Genomic DNA, 25,253 nt, shown 5'->3' on the forward strand with positions numbered 1-25,253 from the left:
CTCCATAGATGGAAAAATCCTGGATAAAGGTTAAGACGTTTGGAAATTAACAGTAATTCTACAATGTAGTCTACAATGCATTTGAATTAAGAAAAATAATCTGCAGCTATTTTTGATAATCACTTAATCGTTTCAGTTGTTTTTCCAGCAAAAAATGTGACAAAAATGCCAAACATCTCAGGTTCCAGCTTCTTCTTTTCTAAATGAGAAACATTGCTGCTTTTCTTTTAGATCATTATAAACTGAATATTGTACATCACCTTGGACTGTGAGAAACTGTGAAGGGTATTTTTCCCCATTTCTTTTTGCATTTTTTTGACATTTCAAAGACTAAACAATTAATCTATTAATAAAAGAAATAATCAGCAGATTGATCAATAATGAAAATAATTGTTATTTTATTAATTTTTAAAATTCAATGTAGACAAGAGGAGGAAGGGCTGAAAGAGAGTATAAGACAAAGGACCTGTGTTGGACAAAGACCCGGAATGATAGGTACATGTTCCTTAAATCACTGATTCACCCCCAACAAAATGTCCTACCTTCACAAAATGTGATTTAAACATTTACATAATTCAACAGCACACTCTTCCCCTGACCATACTCACTTATTTTACTACTGCTGCTGCTGACTGGGAAACTACTTAAGTATGCAGCAGGACTATATTCATCATATCTATTTATTATATTGAATGCTACATGCTGTTACTGTTTCTAGATGTTGCTGTTGGCAAATCATGCATATAACAAAAATAACAGGTGTCAGGAGATAGAAGGAGAAAAAGAAGGAAGGAAGTGAAAAAAGAGAGAAGTGAATGAGTGATGCGGAAGGAAGGAAGTTCACAGAGATAAAACACTGACTGGCAGAGAGAGAGAGAGGGAGCAGTGAACTGTCTCCCCTCTGTCAGTGTACTGCTTGGATGCTGTTATGTAAGAGCCGAGTGTACACACACCGATTACCTCCGCTCGGTGGAACTCATAACATGAGGCGCGCCTGTCCCTGTGTGTGTGTGTGTGGACGCGTACGTGGGTACATGTGTGTGAACATACAATACCTCTCAGTTACATTTCACGCAAAAAGAAACGAAAACACATATTATACAGACAGCATACATACAAACTATTGTCCCGATTCAAAAGGGCTCAGATCATCCATCCGAGGTGTAAGGTAGCACGGGGGTTCCCCATGAATTGACAGCTGCACTGGCTTACAATTACACCTCCACAATACCCGTTTGATGACACACATATACACGCACACCTATATACAATAGATCAGACATTCACATACATGAATCAGATTTAGGAAATACCTCAATTATTGTAAATTTAAAACCTAAATTGTGTTAGTTAAATTATGGAAGAGGCTGGTGTCAAACTGATGGGAATTTTCAACCTTTCAAATCACTGTAGCATGCAACTGATGTCTGTTTGAGTTTTATTTTGAGTTGTGGAAAATTAAATAATCTCCATCAATGTGAACAAGAGGCATCAACATTGTTCCTGCATTTTTCTTTCCCTTATTTTGTAATACTACTTCTGCTTGTTAACCAGCCCATTAATTAAACCATAATTTGGATATTGCAAATAATGTTAACACTTAAAGGAATACTTCACCCACAAAATGACCATTTGTATATCAATTACTCACCTTGAATTCTTGAAGAAATCTGTTTTCCTCACATGCCTCAACGACCGTCTCATGCACAAACTCGGAGCATGCATTCGTAAGCATGGAAGTGTTTTAAAAAGTACAATTTTGGCAAAAATTAATGTGTTTGGGAAGTACTGAGCATACGACTGGATAAACAAGACTTGGATTATACTGCACGAGTTGTGTGAGAGTTTGTAAGCAGATTTTTTATATCGTTTTGGTGTTGTTAAACCTGGACTTTTACTTCAATTCATCAAGGATTTAAGCCGTTTTCGGATTCTCTGTTAACCGTGGAGGCATGCGAGAGAAACGGTTCTCTTCAAGAATTCAAGGTAACATGCGGTGAGTAATTGATATACAAATGGTCATTCTAAGGGTGAAGTATTCCTTTAAAGCCAAACTATTACCTTTAATTGTGTGTGTGTGTGTGTGTGTGTGTGTGTATGAGAGCAAATATGCTGATTGATTGTACTTGGGTTGTGACACCAACAAGCACACTAGAAAAATGGGCATAAGTGCTGCTCTGACTGTGATCTAACAATGAAATTTAACCTTGCAGTGGACCAAATATTCGCAACCGCAGATTAGTGTATGATGGTGGCAAAGAAATTGTGACTTGTTGCCCAACCCTAAATTACACAGAGAAACAAGTTTACACATTCACATCGCTGACATCAATGAGTCACACACACACACACGCATGCACAGATCCCACGTTCCCACACACACCTCTGCACTCTGCCTCCTCTCACAACTAACCTAAGGGAGAGAGTGTACCTTAGCACAGAACCCGGCTAATACTTGGGCCAGACGAACACAATAACCCTACTAACAAAACACCCACACACAAGCAGCGAGGATACTAGCTGGGGGCCAGCTGGAGAGAAGGCTGCGTATAAGAGTGCGTGTGTGATGTTAGATGCACGTGTGAGAGAGACTACAAAGACCCTAGTGTATATTAGTGTGTGTGTGTGTGTGTGTGTGTATGGGCAAAAGTAATTCACTAATATTATGGTTACAACACTTCGAACTCATTTTATATACTCTTTCTGTAGCCTGCAGTCAAGAATGTAATAATTTGATTGACATATTTTGGCAGGCAAAATATGCTGCATGAGGACTTGTTTCCAAGGTAACATGTATACAAATTATAATTATTTACCACAGAGGCATATGCTGGCAGTTAAAAACCACACGCCATGTTACAGAAAATGCGCTAATGATATCTGTTTGACTACATCCACAATTGATTCTTTGATTTATGTTGCCACCTCTTTAAATAAAGTGTTTTTAGATGCCATTGAGTACCATTATTGATGTGATGTTGAAATCACAATGCAATCCTCATCTAGATAGGCTTTTTATCAGTGATAAATTGCTTGAATTTCCATTGAACTGGGTTTAAGAGCCTTCCTGTCCTTCACTTTTGTCCATTTTTTCTTCCTCCATCATATTTCTGGTTGTCCCTATTTAGCTCTTCACCTTTCCCCCTTTCCCTTCATGCTTTGTAAATCCCTCTACTGCCCTTGATGCATACTTCTCTGCTTTCCTTTTCCGTCTCACCCTGTGACTGGTCAGGGGATCTAGCTCACTGTTCTCTTCATCAAAAGCTTTAATCTCCTAAAACAACAATCACTGTGTGCGCGTATGTACAGTAGGCCTACATGTGTATGTGTGTGTGCAGCCACCCGCATGCAACTGCCTGGTTGTTACGTAATTTCACTAGGCCACATCTGATGCTAAAAATGGACATGGATAAAACTATTGTGACCGAGGGAAGGGCTACTGTACAGAGGCACACACAGCACACATGTGCACACAGACAGCGGGGGCTGGGCGAGCTGCTTAACCCTGATGTCATGAAAAAAGGATGTTAATTGTTAACTTTTTCTTCAGTCAACTGTTGTCAGTCATGTTAGTATTCAACAGTAGAAAATCATTAAAGGCTTCTAGGACACCAAAAAACGTTATACATGGGCTATTTCTGCAGCACAATAACTAATCAAAGGATTAAACATGGATATAGTATGCTGTGTATATATATATATATATATATATATATATATAAACACACATATACATACAGTATATAAGCACAGTTTGTACAGTGCAAGTGATGGTGTTGTAAAGGAGGATTGGTTAAAGGAAAACGCAACCACAATGAACTGTTACTAGGGCTGGGACGATACATACTTATCTCCCGATTCGATTCTATCACGATACTTGGGTGCCGATTCAAGATGTATTGTGATAATTCATTTTTGCGATTCAATATTACGATTTATTGCGTTTTTCTGGTGAGTATAATACAATCTTATTTCCATGTATGTATTTTGTGTATAAAGTGCCCTTTGTTAACATCTTATTTTGAAAACCGGACGTAGTCACACATGTATACTTTCGCTTTCGACTGGCTTGACCGCACGTCACCGCAATTCGATAACATTTAATGTCCATGACAGAGTTAGCATGCAGTTTTAGCCATGATGTCTAGCTCTGTTTTTCCTGGCAATGTGTGAAACCCAAAGTGTTTCCATACTTTACTGTATGTGTAGTGTTTACCTCTGGATTTAAATGTGAGAGTGCAGGTCGTATCCGCGCGGACCCTCCACTGTTTTCTACTTTCTCGTTTTGCCTCGCTTGGGCCGGCTACTATTTGTTTTGAGTGACGGATACGGAGCAGATATGAGGTCACGTTACTCAGACAATGAAAATAAAAACTTTCTTCTACCTCAGCACAAACTCAAAATGAAGCAAATATATTGATTCGGGCATTAAAAAAATCGATTTCAAAATCGTAAAAAAAACAAATCGCGATACATAGGTAAATCGATTTTTTTTCACCACTATTTTAAAAAAAGTAATTATTAAAGATTATTCCATCCAATGACAGATCTTAGTCAAAACACCAGAGGTGACTGGGATGACCAAACAAAAAAAATTAAAATAAATCAAATAGGATATGTGATATATTTGGGTCAAGGCACTAAAAGGGTGAAGAGTGGTATAGCACATACTGTAAGACTGGCTGGCACACTCACTTATGGACAATCTCCTAAGGAAATAAGTGATGAGATCAGCGTGTTTCCAGCTGTGTGTGTGTGTGTGTGCGTGGAGAAGGATATGCTATATGATGTGCAGCACTGATGGCCGGCTTTGTCATTAAAGTTTAATCACTCTGCTTTCCTATAAATACCTTTCCAATGATCCAATGCATTATTCAGTTTCTCTCAGGCCAACACACACTTATACCAACACACCCAAACAGAGAAACACACAGACACACACCTGGAGAGCAAAGAAAAAAAGCAAGCGCCCTGGAGGAAGGAAGTCTTATGAACATTTAAGAGGACGATGGCCAGTGGGCAAAAATAGAGTCAGATGTTTGTCCTGCTGTGAGTGCAATCCACCGCACTTTATTCTGCCCATGACCACACATCTTGGAAGTGGCCCAAGACTGTGAGTGTGTGTGTGTGTGTGTGTGTGTGTGTGTGTGTGTATAGACATATGTACACACTGCTACGTGCATTGAGACCAACTTGCACTTGATACCAGCTTGTGGTCTAGTCTGACTTTCTGCTCATATTATTTAGAGGTTGACTCAGAGGACGTTAACGCCAGCCGCCTCCTATTGCTGATACATTTCGCCAGTTACTTACAGCTTTCTACACTCTTTGAGCCATGTTAGCAGACAACCATGCTGTGTCTGGTCATTGAGTCATGCTGGCTGGTAAATCGGGGTGTCCAGTGAAAGAAAGAGAGACAGGGTAGGGTGACATGAAGCAGGAGAGAGGAGGAAAGAGGAGGAGGAGGCTAATGGAAGAGGAGCTGCCACTGGGGTATTAGTCCATGGATTGGTGACACAGAAATGATAGTGAGAGGGAGGAGAGGATGATGGGATGGGAGGGTCAATCGATGCTTAAAAAGGTTTCACTCCCCTACAGGGACATGTGCGTCTGTGTGTGCACAAACACAAAGTAGCCTGTTCCAAATGAAAACACTGTCTCTCTCTCTCTCTCTCTCCACACAGCGCATAGGATGGCTCCATCTGGCTCAAAAAAGTAAAGAAGTCTAGCTAAAGAGCAGCCTTAAGCAGCAGGCCTGTGATTCCAGCAAGAGGTAGATTAGCAATCACTTGGTCTAATTTAGGCTGAGACAGTGGGTTTGTGTTTCTAAATCTCAAGTATGAAAGACAACGCTTACCGTATTGGGTTGTCCAGAAGGATGAAATTAGATCACGCAGCCACAGCTGATAAAAGGCAGAGGATGTCCTCTTTCCACTTATCTCTTTCCCTCACACACACACACATACACACACAGTTTGCTACTGGTTACCCTACCAGGCAGAGTGCCATTTGGCTTGCAATTATTGGTGTCTGTATGAAAACACCTGCAAACAGTCCAGTTGTTACTTTGCACTATATGCTTGTGCTCCGAGCTGGCTTCCTTGCCAATAAGGTGGTGTTATCCGAATGCTTTGACCGTTGCCATGGTATTCGACCTCCAAAATCTCTATTCGAATGTTTAGTTTTTCATTTTCTTTTTCATTTATAAGTATATAATAATAATGTACAAATTCCAAAATACCCTATGAAATAAGAAATAATCCCACAACATTATTTATTATTCATATTCAACATTAATTATTATTATTTATTTCCAGAGGGATATCATTGTTTTTTATGTGTAGAGGGGCGTGTGTGTACAGTAGTGCAGCAGTAGCACTGTCCCGACACTGAAATGGGGGAGATGAAGACTGACAGACAGAAGAACATGTCAGCTGCCGCGAATCTTTGAATACTTTTGAATATTTTTCACTGAAGCTTCGAAGTCCAAAAATGGTATTCGGGACAGCCCTAATAAGTTTACAATGCCTAAAGGTACACAGAATCAATAATTTTACTAGCAACAATTTGGGACAGTTTGTTCCCACATGGACACACTTTTTACCTCCAACATGGCATTCCCACCCAAAGCCCTGCCCTTCAAATGTACATAACTTTCCCCACTCACATACATAGGCTGTGATGAGTTGGCTCAAAGTTCAAAATGAGCTCTGACGTACAAAAGAGAACAGGTCTGAACATGGAGGGGGGGAGAGAGAAACAAGGTAAAGAAGACTGAGAGACGGAGAGAGCGCCAGCGCGGTGAAAGACAGACAGGCAGAGGAAGAGGAAAGACTGGTTGAAAAGAAAACTCCAAACGTGATCTTGCATTCCTTACATGGGGTGGAGGGAAGGAGAGAGAGGTGAAGAAAAAAAGAGGGAGGAATGGGGGAAGGGAGAGAGGAGGAGGGTGACAAGAGAGAAAGTTTAACTTGGCGCCAGACAGCATTTCAATAACCCGTCAGCCAACCACACAGACACTGCCGCAAAATATCGACACTATGCAAGTGGCACAGAAGTCCTTTTGGTGACTTCCCATCGTCCGAAATTAGATTAGATATTTGCCCTCCACCCCCGCTCCCTGGGTCCAGCACAGAGGCAGATTCCCAGATAAAAATAGCTAGAGGAACTATTCAAACACTGCTGCCTTTCTGCAGGGAGTGTCTGCTGACTGCATCGGACTTAAGGGGTTAGAGAGGGGTTAGGAGCTCCACTCACCACCTCCCTGAACCAGAGGGCCTGGGACAGCGGGACAGCCCAGTCTCTATCACACTTATACACTTACAGACACACACAAACACTAATCTAGTTCAAATCTCAATGAACAAGTTGTAATGTGTGTGAAAATATGACATGTTTGCAAGTTATAAAATACTCTCTCTTTCAGACTGTTACTCCAAATAGCCAATATTGTAAATTCATGATTAATAATGGATTATACGCACTTCGGCAGGCAACTCAAGTGCAGACTAAAGACCCTGACACACCAAGCTGACGGTCGGCCATCGGTGAGCGTCTGTCTGCCTAGCTTTTTTGGTGTGTCCCGCACCGTCGGCTCTAGTCTTCCCTTGTCTGAGCTTTTTTGGCCGATTCAGCATGTTGAATCGGTGGCGGAGCTCGTCGGTGAGAGAAATCACTCTGATTGGCGGTTCAGCTTAAACAAAGTGCAGAAGAAGAGAAACGGACGTGAGGAAAGCAAGACAACGAGTAAATTCAAGAAGAAAAACACAGAAGGCTCTTCTCATTTTTCATCTTCCTCTCATCTGATCATTCCAATACAAGGATATTTTCACAACGACCTGGCCATCTGGAAAGAAAGCTGAGTGATGAGTGAGAGTGGTGTGTAAATGATCGGCAAACACCGCTTTGTTTCATGTACGTATCATAACAACGTTGTGTATATCCGTAGTCCTTGGTCTTCCGGTTTCCATTTTTGAATGACAAATACAGACTACCGCCACCTACTGGTGTGGAGAGTTAGTTCATCTCACGCAGGTGGAGAACGTACGTGGTAGTTGGCCGTCAGCTGTCGTCTTTGCGGTGTGTTCGAGTGCAACTTTTTGGCCAAGACAAAGGCGACGAGAGGCGACGCAACTGGTGGCCTTCGTCGCCAGTAGTTCTTTGATGTCAGGTTGGTGTGTCTGGGCTTTAACACTTGCAAACACTGATTATCTGTTTAAATAAAGACACTTACTTCACACACAAGACTTACAGAATGCACAGAGGCCATATGAAAGTTAGTCAAAAATGTGTCAGTTCATTTTGATTCAGACTACATACAGTAAAAGATACAGTCCTTTTGTTCTGATCCTGCCTGGAATGCACATTAGTAGCCACACTGTGTGCTGATCCCTACTGTAAAGATGCCCTCAGCATGACCAGTATTATTGGGGTTAATCTAAGAAGATTAGAAGTATACATTACAACAACTCACGGGCCAAGCCAGCCATACTATTGGCAAAAAAAAGGCCAGCGTTGGGTACAGCGGCATCAGCAGAGGATTACATGAAACTACTGTGTGTGTGTGTGTGTGTGTGTGTGTGTGTGTGTGTGTGTGTGTGTGTGTGTGTGTATGTGTGCAACAGGCCAGGCCAGGTGGTTGTGGTGTGGTTTAGAGGTGGTGCAATGGGGAAGGGGTGAGGGAAGAGTTAGTCAGTCATGAAGCTAAGTGCTGTCATGATCTTGCCATCTTACACCCTGATTATACTCCAACCAGCAGAGAGGTGACACTCCAGGCTCTAACCTAAAGGACAGGTCATTATGTTGTGAGCATTCAAAATAAAACCTCTCATCTGGAAGGATCAGAGGAATAGAGTTACCAGTGTGTGCATGTCATCAGACTCAGATCAGTTTCAATGGCGACGCCATCACCAAGAAGCTGTTATACACACCTGCATGCAGCGACACACACACTTTGTTCACAAGTAATACCTTTACACTGCTGCCCACCCAGAAAACCCCGTCTCCTTCATATACACACTTGATATTCTTTTACAATAACATGCCATTCTGCGCCTCACTCTGAGTCACCTCTACAACAATGTAGCTCTGTAAACTCCCCATATTACATTACAATGCACATGCATGCGCAAACACAAACAGCTGCTGAACAGTGCAGGGTCAATCCATGCACACCAACACACCCTGCTGCATTCTCGACATGAATTTTGATACCCATATGAAAAGGGATCCTCTGTGTGTGTGCATGGTGGAGTATTAACGTGCATTTTGAGGCTGCTAGCTTTAATTTAAAATGTTCATCTCTTAAAATAATAGGCAATATTCAAATCAGTTTTATTTATATTGTCCTTAGGAGGATATATACTGTATTAATGCATGCATGCCTTTGTGAGTCACTGAGTATATTCAGGAAAGGCTTGCAGAGATAGTAACTGTTGTGTTTTCCCCTCATGTGTAATGCAACACAGCCGGCAACTATTAACCTTCTAAGCAGGAATGTGGGAGGTCCAAGAATTCCAATAAAAAGCAGCAGTGTGTGCGAGTGTGTGTGTTCTGCGTATGTGTACTCAAAGTGTTACAGTTATCCGTCAACGTTCCATCCCATCCAGACGTGCAGACCCACCCCATTACCGTCCCTGACCAATAACCAATACGGTCAATATGGGGTCATGTTGTGGCTACAACCAATGGCATCACAGTAAAACTAGGCTCGACTCACACATCACAGACACACATGTATGGCCTCAGGACACATTTAGTTACGCTGCTGTGTTATCAGCGTAAAAAGTGAATTTTAAATGGAGCTCTTTGGTGTCGAACATCACAACCACGCAGCTCATCAAACAGGTTGGAGAGGTCCATAATCTATAGGATTCAATAGCCAGATATGAGGTTAATGTGTGGGTTCAGGAGGGGTGAACAGGCCGCTGGCAGTGCTGGACAGTGGTCAGAAGCACCAGGACCGCCAAGGGTAATGCTGTGGTCTCCCTGGTCTCCCTGGTCAAGGGCGGCACAGGACTAATGGTGGGGAGGTCCATTAGTGTCGACTGGCTGAGCACATTGTTCCCTTTGGTCACATTCCTGGCTAAATACAGACATTTCCACAACTGAAGACCCCCTCTACCAGAAGTCATTTGTCAACTTAGCGGCACAGAAGACCATATCAAAACTTTTATGAAGAACTGTTATGACAAGGAAAAGTGGGCCATGCTGCCTCTGCACTGAGTCTGTCTGTTAGAAAATCAATTTCTGTAATATTGAGCGTATAATTCAATATTTTACTCCAACTTAAAACACTACATTAAAATAAATATCCTAACAAGTGTTATCACGGTGTAAACAAGATTTTTAGCCCACCATTTTGTAAGCAAATTGGTGTATTACTAACAGCCGATATGTTCACACCAGCAAAAGTTGATTGTTTGCACCTAATTCAATTTGCCAGTTTTTTCCAGATAGAAGATAACCACTTTTGTTATGGAGCATCATCTGCTTCAGGCTTAAAGCATGTTGTCTGAGCCTGATCACAGCAGGGCACGGTCCCATAAACCAGGCTGTAAAACTGTACTGGGATAATGGGAGGTAGAGGTTTTGCTGTGGTCAGCACTGCAAGGGAGTTTTCACAGATAAGGCTAATCGCTGCGCTTATCATCACAGTGGTTGTGCGTCGAGATTGAAAAGCATATGCTTGCAATCGCACACAGGGAAAAGGTGAAATGTTCCCTCTCGATTCCTTGCTCACAGGCTACCCTTTTGTCTCCTGCCCTGCTGCCACATCATAAGGCATCTGTGTGTGTGAAACTGTGCATCAAAAATAAATGGTAAAATGGCTCCACAGCAGTGCGTCAATCACTCTGGGGAAACAGCACAAAACAATCATCATTAAACTACGTAGTTGAATGATTGGGATGTCCGCATTTACCTCGCTCTTTCTTTCACTCTCTCACACACACACACGCGGTTCACACGCATACAGAAGTGCGGTCTCTTCACTTGTCAAAAGCACCACCAAACTATGAGCTACTCCGCACCATTATGAGTACAATGAGAGGTCCCTGGCCCCACAAGTCCACACACAATCGGCCCCAAGGCCTGCCCCACTCCCACCATTGTCCCGTACTCCACACACACATACACACAATAGCCACTCCAGAGCCAGGGGTCCCACTATGCAATTCCATCACACAAAGACACACACCAGTCCTTATCCCGTCAGAGCGAGAAAAGACTGACAGAGGTGGCAGAAAAAAAATTGCGACCCTTGGGGAGGGACGGAAGAAATAGGTTGAAACACAAAGTGTGTGTGGCAAGAGTGTAGATAACATATTAGGGAGGGAGACACATACACTAGGCAAGTTATTATTGGGTATCGTTATCGCTAGAGCTAAATCAATCATTAGCACAACCTTTGAGGTACACAAAAATATGGATATGACTGTTTAAGTGTAGGCAAGGCAAGATACCACACACCACCACTAATGACTAATGCAACCTGTAGAATGCTTTGCCTCTAACCAATCCCTCTAACTACATCAAACACTAACAAAGAGCAGGTAAACAGCAGTGATTAGATATAAAGGAAATAAATACTTTCCAACACCACAAAACCAACACACAATCTGCCAGCAAACAACAGATGCAGCTATAGTCCCACCATTTCCTGCTTCATCATATCAGTTCTCTATCTCAGCAGAAATCCTATCATCTATTCAGACTAATGAAGTGACTGTGGAAAACAGGAGTGCGAGGGGAAGTGTCCGGTGATGGAGAGTAAGGAGGTAAGCTCCATACAGAGGCAGCTTACCGTATGGGACATAATCCAACATCATCAAACATCCCAGGGAGGGATGATTACATTCTTTATCCTACACATATCCAGGCACTGTTATATCCTCCTGCATTCAAGAAATGTGCTCACCTATGAGATCTGCACAAGTTAAGGGTTAAAACGGGTTAAAACGTGTGTCCTGATTGCAAACGCAGCAACAGCAGGAGATCAGACAGAGATCAGGGCAGCACCGCGGATTAACCAGTTCCATAAGTCAACTATGTAAAGATGCTGTTATAAAATCAGATTTTAAGTTAGATAATGCCTCTCGACAGAGTTGTTATGTAGACCAACTAGTGCTGAAAGGATTAATCAATTAGTTATTCAACAGAGAATTCATCAAATTTTATTTTGATAACTGACGGAACTTAAACCGCCACAGGGACGAGAAGCAGTTTGCTTTTCCACATTTCAAATAAGCACTGCTGAAATCATTAGTAAATTAATTTATTAGTGGAAAATTAGTCAGCAACTATTTTGATTATTGATAACTGATTAAAGTCATTTTTCAAGCAGATAAAAAAAAGTCAAATGTTTGCTGGTTCCAACCTCTTAAATGTGAAGATTTGTTGCTTTTCATTGCATACAGTATATTATAGTATATATTACATTAGAGTATACTGAATATATTTAGGTTTTACGCCGTCACCTTGGTGTCAAGGACATTTTGAAGAGGATTTTTCCCTATTTTCTTACTTCTTTTTTTAGACCAAACAATTAATCAATAAAGTTATCAGAAATTGTTTGTTGCAGCCCTCATCATTATAAATTGAGAACTTTGAGTTTCGAGACAAAATTAATTAATAAAATAAAAGTTAGACGCTGCCCTATCAACAAAGTTAAATCTGCATAAAGTTTTTAGCATCATTGGGCAAAAATTCCATAATAACCTTTCAGCATATTGTAATTCAAGTGCTCTGAGAGATAACTAGACTTCTGCACCTCCTCATGGCTCTGTTTTCAGGCTTTTAATAATATAGCCAGGGACGGGAGACTTTGACCAATCACAGGTAATTTCAGAGTGAGAGCGTTTCTATTGGCGGTGCTCCGGCTGGTGGGCGGTGCTTGGTATTTAATCAACAGATCTCAACATGGCTGCCGGGTCACAAACTTTCTCATTTTACAGCTAAACAGTACGCTACAAGATGTTCCTGAAAACATTTCAGGCGAGAAATAGGCATTACAGTAACAGAATATTGATTCATATTTGATGAATATTAATTAATTATATTTTAAAATTACCTGTCTCATGCACTACTGTCAGGATATAGTGACCGTTTTATAAAAATAACTATTTTTTAAATCATATTTGCTCCATTTCTACCCACTGCTGCTTTAAGCTAAAAAAAAAAAAGCCAAATATTTGCTGGTTCCAGCTTCTTAAACGTGAAGATTTGCTGTTTTCCATTGTCTTACATTAAAGTATACTGAATATCTTTGGGCTTTAAGTCATCACCTTGGGGTCAAGGGATTTTTTAAGGGGATTTTTCACTATTTTCTAACTTTTTATAGACCAAACGATTAATCAAGAAAGTAATCAGAAATTGTCTTTGCAGCCCTAATCCTTCTAAATTTTTTAAAATCAAGAATCAATAAAAGTTAGATACTAGTTAACTTTAAGTTAAATGGTAAACAAGACTGGTTGGACAGCAGCTCACACTTTACACCAATCAGACTATAGTAGTCCAGTTAATGTTCTTTCAATAGAGGACAAACACAACCAACCTACTACACAAACACACACACCAAACGCATACATCAAACCCATAACGTAAGCACAATCGATTTTTAGTACCTTCCCTGAAGGGCTTAAGCTATCTGCTGCCTCACAAACACTGAGTTCCTTGTAATAAAGGACTACTTGTGGTGGGATGTGTGGTGTGATGTCATGGCAGCCTCCTCGGGGCTGCTGCAAGGAGTGGGTGTGTGTGTGCAGGAATGTGGAGGGCTAAGGGGCTGAGGCTGGGTGCAGCGGGAGTCAGGAGGGGACAGGGTGGGGGAAGGGACGGGACCGTCCCAAGTGGGAAAGGGTCCCACACAGTTTGTCAGTCACTCACACGGCCCTATGCCAAATGCTTACCAGTAACTACTTAGGAAGTCATCACATTGTTCCCACTGGAAAAACAACTTTTGTTGTTTAACACACGGGGGTGGGGGGGGGCAGAAACAATAAATGATTGTTGTATACTTTCAGATGATCTCTTGTGCTTAAAGTCTCTCTAAATATGTCAACTGATGTAAAAATCATGTAGTTTTGTTACTAAAAAGGAAGGGTCATGTCAGGCAGTCTATTACTGACACTCAAAAAAGAAACTGAATAGCTGACACAAATTATAGTACTTCCACTTCCTCCTTTCTGAAGAAAAAAAAATGCCTTGGCTTCAAGAGAAGAGAGCAAGAACAAACTTATGCAAGCATTTCAGGAATTAGACAATAAGACGCACACACACAAGAGACCTCAGCTGACTACTGGAAAACCCCCCTTCTGCTCTCACTTCAATATGCTGACAGGCCAAGTACCTGACAAATGTTTGCTCAGTTACTGGGTTAATATCAGCTTGCTCCAGTGTATACCTGGCTAGATCCAATCACCTCAACACCACCACCAGGAGGAAAGCGAGTCTTAAAGTAACTTATCAACACATCTCTCTATATCTCACTCAAGTCAGAATAAAACCCACTCACACAGTAGTGCTTCTAGGATTTTCATGTCCTCTGAAAAGGTGGTGAAATTAGGTTGTCAGGGGTGACACAGAGGATGTCGTTGTAACAACTATACAGTAGTTTTAACCACTTCCTCTTGAACAGGAGTACAGTACTAAAAACCTGCACCAGATTTCATCTGTTGTCTTATCTAGCTAAACCACGGGACTATTGCACTGATCTTGAGAACAAATCAACAGGTTTATTTTTTTGATTGATGGTTGATAACTAAATCAGGCTTTGTTCATTAATCAGCAATGCAACTACCTTTTGTTTACATTTTATTTATTACATCTATACCCTACCTATTGTACAATTACCTCTGTTTACATTACATTTATTTTTTATATTTTATACTTCTAGTGTAACACTTCTGCTCATATTTATTTATTTATTACATCTACTTTACCTGTTTTTATTTGCTTTCTATAACTGTGTGTGTGTTTTACCTGTTATATGTTTTATTTGCCTCATTTAGTCTTGTCAAGTATTTGTTTTAAAGCACTGACCAGAAGAAGTGGCAACTGTTAATCTCGTTGTATTTAATACAATGATAATAAAGCTTTCTATCTATCTATCCAGCTACTGTTAGCTTTTGCACGACCACGGCAAGTAAACAAGAAAACACAATGAAGTGGATAGAAATGTATATATAGCAGGAGTCAAACTTACCATTATCTCCAGGTGTTTTCATGTTTTAGCTACGTAAGTAGACAGCAAGCAGCGGATAAAGTTTTTGGTGAATTCCTCCAAAAGTTGGGAAGAAAAGTCAAGTCTTCTCGGCCTCTTTTCCTCCCCCCTTCTTGTTCCCAATGTAGGAAAACTAGGTGAAGACACACGGCAAACTTTTTGTAGCTGCTGCTTCAGCGTCTCTCTCTCTCTCGGGTCTGTTTCCCCCGGCTCTCTGCCAGCCAACCAACCCGACCGAAGGGCTTGTTTTCCGGTCAAGAACCTCGCTGTTTTTGGGGTCCTCGCTTCTCGTCCTCGTCACCAAGCAGCAACAACCGTTGAAAGCTGCTCTAAGTTGCGGCGCAACAACGAACCAACCGACCAACCGTCACTCTGTTCTAAACAAGTTAACTGTCCGGTAGCCGTTTTTTTTACTCCGTCTCAACCGCCGCATCTTCGTCGCTGTTTGACATCTTTCTCTCTCTCTCCGCAAAGCTTTTGTTCTTTAACAGAAACTAACGTTGCTAGAGGAGCCTCTCTCTTTCTTTACAGACTTTTTTTTAAGTCCTCCACTCTCTCTCTCACACCATTATTCAGTGCTACTCTCTCCTCCCCCTCGTTGCGTCTCTCTCCGTCCTCTCGGAGGTGGTGTCGTGTTTCGCTCGCTCTCTCTCTGAGCCCGCCCACACTGTGACGTGACGAGGAGAGACGTAACGTAACGTAACGTGGCGAGTCACGCCCACTCACCCACCACGAGCCGAGGAGCCGAGGCCCGGGCTGGCTGGCTGGCGTCACTGCAGCACGCGGCGTTGCCGTGGAGACCGCCACAGCCACAGCGCGCTGCTGCTGCTGCCGTGGTGACGTCACATCCGAGTCCGATTCGAGAGAGGCGCGAGAGCAGAGCAGGCTCGGCTCATAGAGTCCATTTACGTCAATCAGGGGTTATGGTTGTAATTAGGCCCTTTCATATCAGGATAATTACACTTATTAAGCTGGCAAATTAAATATGATAGCGTCAGTTAGTGATTAACACTGAAAACAGGAAATGTATACTAGTGATGGAGAACATACTCATACTCATAACATACATACAGACTAAAAACATTCACCTTTTCCACTTAAAAATCCATCTCCACTCCCAAAATATGTTTTGTTTATTGTGACAATAATAGTCCATTTGACTATTCAAATTGTTTCATTTCTGGGATTTTAGAGGTATCCAGTATTTATTTAAATAGATAAATTGTGTATAACAGAATACTTTTTCTCTTTTCCCTATAATCATCTTGTGACCCCTGAAACGTTATCTTGGGACTCATTAAGAGGTGCCGCACAGGATGATAACCACTACACTATCAATGTTAACTTTCAACTTCAGTTTTAGAGTCCTACATTGTTCAACCAATATGGATGTAAACACTTTAAAGCTCAAAGTCAGCACTTAAACCTGACAGTCACTGTTTTACTTGAAATCCAGTGCGCTGGAGTAACAAACATCATCATCCAAATACTCACAGACTGAAGTGTAAATGCAGAACAACATGTGTATGTTTGGACAGTACTAAGATTATCTCACACAATGACATACATAAAGGTAAAAAAAAAAAAACGTCCTGTCGTAACAGATGAAAAACACTGTGCAGAATGATTAATGTGCAGAGTTTGACTCTAGACAGCTGTTTTCACAAGCACCTGCTGAAAGGGAAAGTGGTTGATGTGCAACAAGTGCTGCACATTGAATTGAATTTAATGTCTTTTTAAAAAAAAAACAGGGTAGCATATTAGAGGTGGGCGATGCTGCAAAATTTCGGTTTTGATCCAATATATTTAGTTATACAGGACCAGAATCGCCGATACCGATACGATACTTTTTATAATTAAAAGCGGTTTGTGTTTCATGTTGCTTTCCACTGTTAATTATTTATCACATAGTGTCCATTTACGTCAATCAGGGGTTATGGTTCTAATTAGGCCCTTTCATATCAGGGATAATTACACTTATTAAGCTGGCAAATTAAATATGAAAGCGTCAGTTAGTGATTAACACTGAAAACAGGAAATTCATACTAGTGATGGAGAACATACTCATACTCATAACATACATACATACTAAAAACATTCACTTTCTCACTTAAAATCCACCTCCACTCCAAAAATATGTTTTGTGTATTGTGACTTGAATGTTTGACCTTCACTTTGCAGAATGATTTATGTGCAGAGTTTGACTCTAGACAGCTGTTTTCAAAGGAAAGTGGTTGATATACAACAAGTGCTGCACATTGAATTGAATTCAATGGTGGGGGGGGGTGGGGGGGGGGGGGGGGGGGGGGGTGGGGGCGAAGGACGATGGTCTGCAGGACAGATGATAATGCACTATACTCATTTTTGACAGTCTCTTCTGCACTATATTCACTTTTTTTAATAGTCGTGTATCATAGCTGTTACTACTTTCGGATCGATCCGCCCACCCCAATAGCATATAATATCTGCTGCTGGTCACTAGAGTTACAACAATCAATTAACCCATTAGTCAAGAGACAGAAAATTGTGATGGACATTTTTCCACCATTTTCATGGGACATTTTATAGACCAAAATATGAATGGATTAATTGAGAAAATAATTGACAGATGGATCAATAATGAAAATAATCATTTGTTGCAGCCTTAGCTGTAATCTCAGTCTGGACCAAAGAGGTGGACCCACTGATCTACACTGCGATGGCTATAGAGACACTCACTTCACCAGATGTCAGCTGGCATTGGGACTCAGTGGTCAGCACACACAGGCCTCCAAACTTGAAGGTCATAGGTTCATAACGTAGTTGGACACAAAGTTCTTGTACTCTTCCCTTTTTATACCACCTCATACAATGTGCTTTGGCTATATCGTGTTTCAATATGATCATGCCAATAAAGCCCCTTTTAATTTAATATTCACGTCTTGCCTGTGTGTTCAAGACACAAGAATAACACTAATCGTACTTTATTTTAATCTGATCTAACTCCCCCAGTATTGAGTATTAATTTGCTTTTAATTGATTAACTACACTAAACAATAATGAGCCTTTTTGATCTTAGTTTTAAGACTTGTGGTATGGACATCATGACTTATTTTAAGAAATCTTATCAAGTGAAAATCATTAACTGCACTCATATCTAAAAGTTTTCACTTAAATTTGAGAGGGCATTTTTGCAGTGTGTAGTTTATTGGTACCTCATACACATAACATATTTGTTGGCTGTAATCTAAAGTGTTACCTGTTATTGTAATTGAGTAAAAGTCCAACAATGAAAAAAAAAATCTGTGTGAAAGTACAGTAAAACTATAGTTAACTACAATTAAATGTACTTATTTACTTTCTCCTCAGTCAGCACTGTTTTTGATTTTGGCATCCGCAGCAGCTGAACCCATTACTTGAATTTCTACTGAAATACCAATGTAGACGAAAAGATTCTTCACATAAAAACATAAAAAAACAAAAACACGCTTGTGGTTAATTTGAATATGAGCCTGCATCCTGTTCTGTTGCCAGTTTCTCATGCAGCACTAACTCCCTTTTCCTCTTTTTTTTTTTTTTTTGTAAATGGTGCAGCCAACTGTATCTGGCCTTTAACTCACAACCAAACACACACATGTACAATGACTCATTAGCATATGCTGGATGTATGCATGTCCATGTGCATATCAGAGCATAGACACATCCGGTCCTGTCATATGTAACTCTTTCACCCGATCAGATGTTCAGCATTGCTCGTTTGACTGTGAAGACCGGTGTCGTGCCCAGACTTGTTTCCTGTCACCTCCAACACCCTGACCTCCTGCTTCCTCCTGTGCCGCTGATATAAAGCCGTCACGTGTTATCGATCAGTGCATACGAGTGGGTGAGGCGTCATACATGGGAGGTGAAGTGCATCTCCTCTTTTGCCTCACCATGTGCCAGAGGATGGAGGCATTGTGTGTGTTTTTGAAACGCGTTGTGACACCAGCGATACACACTTCTGCCCTGCCTTGTCAACAGGATAAGACAGCAGTAGTAAAACAAAGTAAACAAAGTCCCCTGACAGCTGTCGTGTGATTTAGAAGCAGGATTTCTCCTCCCTTCGCTGGCCATTCTCTGACAGGCTCAGGAAGCCCACTCTGCTCTGCCTGATAAGAAAATGGGCCTAAAGAGAAAAAACCTTCACATTCAGGAAACAGCTATCCTGTCCTGTCTTCTCCTCTAGAGCAGGAAAACCACTGCACAGACCTGCGTGGCATTTTCTCACGCAGAGGCCGACAATAGGGCAATCAGCTGGGAACAACAGAGTTGCACAACTCCCTTGTTTGTTGCTGTGGCATGCATCCACCACATATATGTAATTTCCCCATTCTCTGATGTCTGTTTCTGGTTGAGGTGAAGAGCTCTTCACACGGAGGGAGAAATCAAAGCGAGGACAAGAAGAGGAAAAGCTCCAGAGGAAGCAGGAGAAAAAAACACCTGACAGTCAAATAAGAGTGATTTAGCGATTAAGTGCAGGGTGGACAAACGGCTTTGATATTTCTGTGTGTATTTATATCTGTGCCTGTCTGCGACTTGCGTGAGCACGCTCCATTGTAACTCAAGCACAGGAGATGACATTTACAGACAAATCTACAGCATAGTACATTCTGAGCACTGATAAACACAGTGCTTCACTCAGCACCCTCCCTCTCTCCTCCTCCTGTTTATCCACCTCTCCTGTTTTCTCTCCCCCATTCCCTCTGTACTTTCCTGCTCCTCTGTCGTCTTTTACCACTCATCCATCCATACGTCCGTCCACCCTCCCTCACTCTCACACCTCTTCTCTTCCTCCATCCTCTGCCACCTCTCCACGCCTGCATCTCTTTCCCTCCCTCACACTCATCACTCATTTTCTCTCCTCAGGTCATTATTGTTTGAGCTAAAAGCTCAAGGTTGATGGACTCATGGAGTCGAATGTGTGAAAAAATATCCAGTGTAATTATACATTTTCAACTGTTTTTTGGCCACAAGTGTATATACACTTTTACACATGCAGTTTTTACACAACCCATATTTTTTTAATTTGCTGTTGAATCTCAATAATTGTGCTCATTTAAATACCCTAAAACTATGCAAAGGTCTATGGTTGACCCTCAAATGGGATCAAGTACAACAATTTACTGACTGACCTATATCACTGACATTACAAGTTAAATGTATTTACATGATAAATTAATTTATTGTTATTATTAAAACACCTTTCAACGTCATCTGATATCCATCTGATACCGCTTTTATTGTGAAAATGGTGTGGTCGAAACTCGACCCAGGAAGCGGTGAGGTTGACCTCTGACCTCAAGATATGTGAATGCAAATGGGTTCTATGGGTACCCACAAGTCTCCCCTTTACAGACATGCCAACTTTATGATAATCACATGCAGTTTGGGGCAAGTCATAGTCAAGTCAGCACCCTGACACACTGACAGCTGTTATTGCCTGTTGGGCTGCAGTTTGCCATTTTTATGACTTGAACATATTTTTTTTTACGCTAAATGCAGTACCGGTGAGGGTTTCTGGACAATATTTGTCCTTGTTTTGTGTTTATAATTGATTTCAAATAATACATATATACATACATTTGTATAAAGCAGCATATTTGCCCACTCCCATGTTGATAAGAGTATTAAATACTTGACAAATCTCCCTTTAAGGTACATTTTGAACAGATAAAAAATGTGTTAACTATGGACAATCACAATTAATCGCGTTTAAATATTTTAATTGATTGACAGCCCTACAAAAAATACATTATATTTGTCCTCCAGTTAATGATAGCGCTGTCTGTTGTTGTTTTAGAGTATTTTTTAACAGATGGTGGACAGTTGCAGTGTGCTCGCCTTTAATAAAGTTATAATAGAGAATCTCATTAGGATGTGAGTGCTTGCTAATTAAAAAAAATTAGGTTTTTGATTGATAAATTAAAGAAAAAATCCAAGCAATTTAGCAGTTATCTTGGCAGGCAAATGTCAGCTCAATACAGGGAAGAATTTATTTCAGAAACTTTTAGTATCTTTTGACACTTTGGCTTATGCCATCAAACTGCAATAAAGGTCTGACACATTTCTGTTTAAAGCAGTAGGCGGAGGCCAGAGACCTTTGTTGCATATGATTTCCCATCTCTCCCTTTCTCCCAGCATGCCCTGTGATCTTTCTACTATAAACTCTTTAATACATGTATAAAACGCCCCTCTTAAATATTATTTAAAAAGTTGCATCTATTGAAAGATATCCTATTTGTGTACTAGAAATGCCTGATCAGAATAATACAATTTCAAGCTTTATTTGATTTTCTTCTGCAGTGTAAGAGAAGGTACATTTCCCATATGTGCAGTGCGTTTTTCACATTTCTTTTTGGAATTTGTCACATGTATTTGGCCATTAAATTAGACCCGTGAAGTGAACTTGATGATGTGTTTGACAAACAGAGTGTATCACAGAAGAGCCTTGTCCTATTGGTTCCACATCATCTGTAACTCCCTCTATCTCCCATCCCGCCCTTTTTCATCCCCTCCGTGCTTTATGTGACTCTGTCCGTTCCTAATCAGAGTGACAGACAGACGCTTCGCAGAGAAAGACGGGGAGAATGAAAGGGAGAGCGGAGATTTTGTCACTGGAGCGTTTGTGTGTATGTGAATGCTTGCCGTTGGGTGGGTGTGGGTGTGAGCATCCCCAGATATCTAACCCACCCCCCATCCTCTCCACTCTTTATGTCATGTCAGCTAAGGGCATGTGTCTTCCCAATCAAGAATGGACGACGTGACAAATAATCCCAACTGATATACAAGTTAGTGTACAGTGGCTCAAGAAGGTCAAAACTTGTTTTTCAGCGGTGCAACTGCATAGCATGCCATCCAGTCAGCACTAATACACACACCGGTTTCTTCTGGTCTGTGCCTCTACAACACAGATGGCTCGAGTCAGTGTAATTACCATGGACAATGGGTGTGGTAGCCCACTAACCAGTGCCACCACAGGCAGTGCACACACACACACACTCACACAATGCATGCACACGTACAACCCGATTTCAGCAACCAGTGGAAGCCAGGCAGGATTATAATTCCTGGACGGGGCGTTAAACAACCAACAGAGGTGTAATATGTACATAGAGTATGTGATGATTCATACCACTGGTGACGTGAACACACACAAACACATGCATGTGCACTCACACTCTCCTCAACACTCTCCGTCTTTTGCTTTCTTTTTCCATTCACCTATTCTTTGTTAAGTGCTACAATTATTTTCGACTTCCAGCAAGTGATCTTACATAATCAACTTCAGACCGTATTGTATGAAACGCCTGCGAAGTTAAACCCTTGTTCGGCTTTAATTCTTCATGTGGAGAACCTTGACGGAGGAGAAAAAAGGTTTCACTTCTTGTGCGACAGTGAAAGGAGAAGGGAAGATGGGTCGCTAGACTAAAAGGCGTGTAGGGTGAGAGCAGACCGGATGAAAGGAAAAAGCCGGCAGCTGAGGGGACAACAAGTGCAACAGGGTGGCGGTTAATGCCTCCCCCCCTCCGCACTGACACAACACTCACCCTCCAACCTCACCCCTTCGAAACGGCAAGAGCAAAAAAAGGGCAGAGAGGAAAAGAGAGCAAAGCTGTGGAGAATAAGGAGTGGGAGAAAGAGAGAGAGAGAGGGAATAAGAGAGTCAATGGGCTCTTTGTCATCAAAGAACTTGTTTATTTTCAAGCTTGCCAGTCCAACCGTCGCGAGACACAGCCAGATATCACTCCCTCTGTCTCTCTGAATTCACACTCCTTACCCCAAATAGGGTCACAAGGGGTCAAAGTTTGAACAGTGAAACAATTTGCAATGTCAATCAATATTTCCTTCTCTTCTCTAGGAGCAAGAATTTGAAAAAACGTCTAGAGTTTTCAACCGTCTAGTTGAGACCCGAGGCCTTTACACAGTTATCCTCTGTCCACATTCTCCCTCCCTCCCTCTCTTCCCCAGCTGGTATTCGCACATGAGTAATGGGATTACCACAGCGAGTGGTGAGGGTGGTGCAGCAGGGAAGGACGGGGGCGGGTAGGGTGACGTTGGAGGACAAGTGAGACAGAGGAAGAGGGGGATCAACGGGAAGGCTGAGGTGGCAAAGAGAGGTCCACCTGGAAGATGTAGAAGAACACCAACGTGGGCTTGATGGTGGTAAACTATGACACCTCACACACATATATAAACTTCTGACTTCTCCAAATTTGCATCGACTGATTTCTCAGACTCAGGGCCACTTAAAGAAACCCATCATGACTTACTATTTTCATCCGCGAGGCCCTCGACAGACAAACCGCACTCTCTTTCTGTTGGATTACCATGGCAATGAGGGAGCTATTCAAGAACAAAAAGCTCCTTTTGCGGTGGGTAAAGTATGGAAAAAGCAAGCGGCCAGTGCCCATATGAAAGCGGGGTGGTGGGAGTTGGAAAGAGACGGTAATGTGAGAGCGGCTGGAAGGCACAGAGAATGTGTGTTATATTAAACCAATGTCTGGCAGGGTGTCAAGCCTGTAATATATACAGAGAGTGTAGAGGGGGGAGAGGGAAGGGGAGAAAGAGCAAAGGAAGGGAGATCAGTTAATTTAGCTCCGGGGACGTGACATTGATGGACGGGGGCCGCGGAGGAGGACTGAGGGGAGGGAAAGGAAGAATGTAACCTGTTCAGAAGAAAGGGGGGGGAGGATAAAGAAGAACGTGAGCAAGCCAGTAGGGGTGTTGAGGAAGGTGCAAGTGTCAGGCTGGAGAGGAGAGAGAGGTATGCCTGGCCGTGTGACAGTAGCTATATTGAGCACAGCGTGTGTGTTGACACTGTCTCCTGTATCTCACTGAGGAACAAACTCTTCCTATTGGCACAGTACAGAGCTTCCTCTTCCCCTCTGTTACTCCTCTCTACCCCTCAGTGACCAAAGTGCACGCTCTCTTCCCCGCATCCAGCCCCTGTGTTTTCCCTCCTTATCTTTGATTTAAACATATTCTCAGTTTCACCACATCTGTCTCACTATCGCCTGTTTCCACTCAGGACAGCTGCACATGTCTCTCTTCGTCCTCTTTCTGTGTCAGTTTGTATTCAGTTATGTTTTATTAGCATGAATGAGAGGCAGCCATTATTTTATGAGCAACAATTAAGCACTCAATAGAGGTCAGACCTTTGCCCCGGCCTAATATCCCATTGCCATTACTTTTACAGTCAATATCGTCGTGTCAAAAGGGGAGAATTATTACTGTAAGTACTAAAACAATTAGTTGATTAACAGATAATAACTTGACAGTCTTTTTTTCTGTATATAATGTGGCTATGATCAATATTTTTATATTAACAATGGATCACATGACTACCTGTAGCTTGTGAGAGGTAGTTATCATCTGATTCTGAAGCTCCCCCTCGACTCTACAGAGGTTTGTAGAAACTTTTAGGTCCTTGTTTTAGTTCACTGTCACCACTCTCCTTAGCATTGTTTCGTGTAAAGTGGTAAAACTCTAAAAACTGACTGCATACTACCCGCTCAGCACCAAACAGCACACAAAGTTAGCAAGACACCGGTGAACATAGTGGAGCATTTAGCAGCTAAAGAGCCAGATATTTCCCCCAGGAGTTGGTGGAGACCAAAACCAGAGCTAAAAGGAGAGTGAATAATCTCCAGGTGGTCAAAAACGCATGTTTGCCAGATAATCTTAAAAGCTGATGATATGTCAGTGGTGTTTACAGCTTGTTTCTGCTGACCCCAATTAGCCAAACAAATCAGTTATTGCAGATTTAAAGGTACAGTGTGTAGGATTTGGCGGCATCTAGTGGTGGGATTGCAGATTGCAATCAACTGAATACCCCTCCGCTCACTCCTCCCTTTCCAAGACTGCAGTAGCGTCAGCCGCCGGGTGCAAAACCGTGGTAACGCTGTTCGCCTCGCTCAGAGGTCATAATAACACTACTTTAGGAGCAACGGAAGTCAGACGGCGGCTGGCTGTACCACGGTTTTGCACTCACACAGTTTCACAAGCGTGTCAGAGA

At 41.8% G+C, this 25,253-nt stretch overlaps 1 protein-coding gene across 1 annotated transcript in view; it reads right to left on the reverse strand.

Moving 5' to 3' along the window:
- Positions 1-15,912, reverse strand: part of erfl3 (Ets2 repressor factor like 3) — a 58,294-nt gene extending 42,382 nt beyond the window's left edge. Inside the window, exon 1 of the mRNA XM_074653201.1 lies at positions 15,203-15,912. Coding sequence (XP_074509302.1) covers positions 15,203-15,224 — 22 coding nt within the window. The 5' untranslated portion in view covers positions 15,225-15,912. The remainder of the gene's footprint in view (positions 1-15,202) is intronic.
- Between the last annotated feature and the right edge of the window lie 9,341 nt (positions 15,913-25,253).

The sequence above is a fragment of the Sebastes fasciatus genome, chromosome 12 (genome assembly GCF_043250625.1).
Source record: "Sebastes fasciatus isolate fSebFas1 chromosome 12, fSebFas1.pri, whole genome shotgun sequence".
Taxonomy (NCBI): Eukaryota; Metazoa; Chordata; class Actinopteri; order Perciformes; family Sebastidae; genus Sebastes; species Sebastes fasciatus.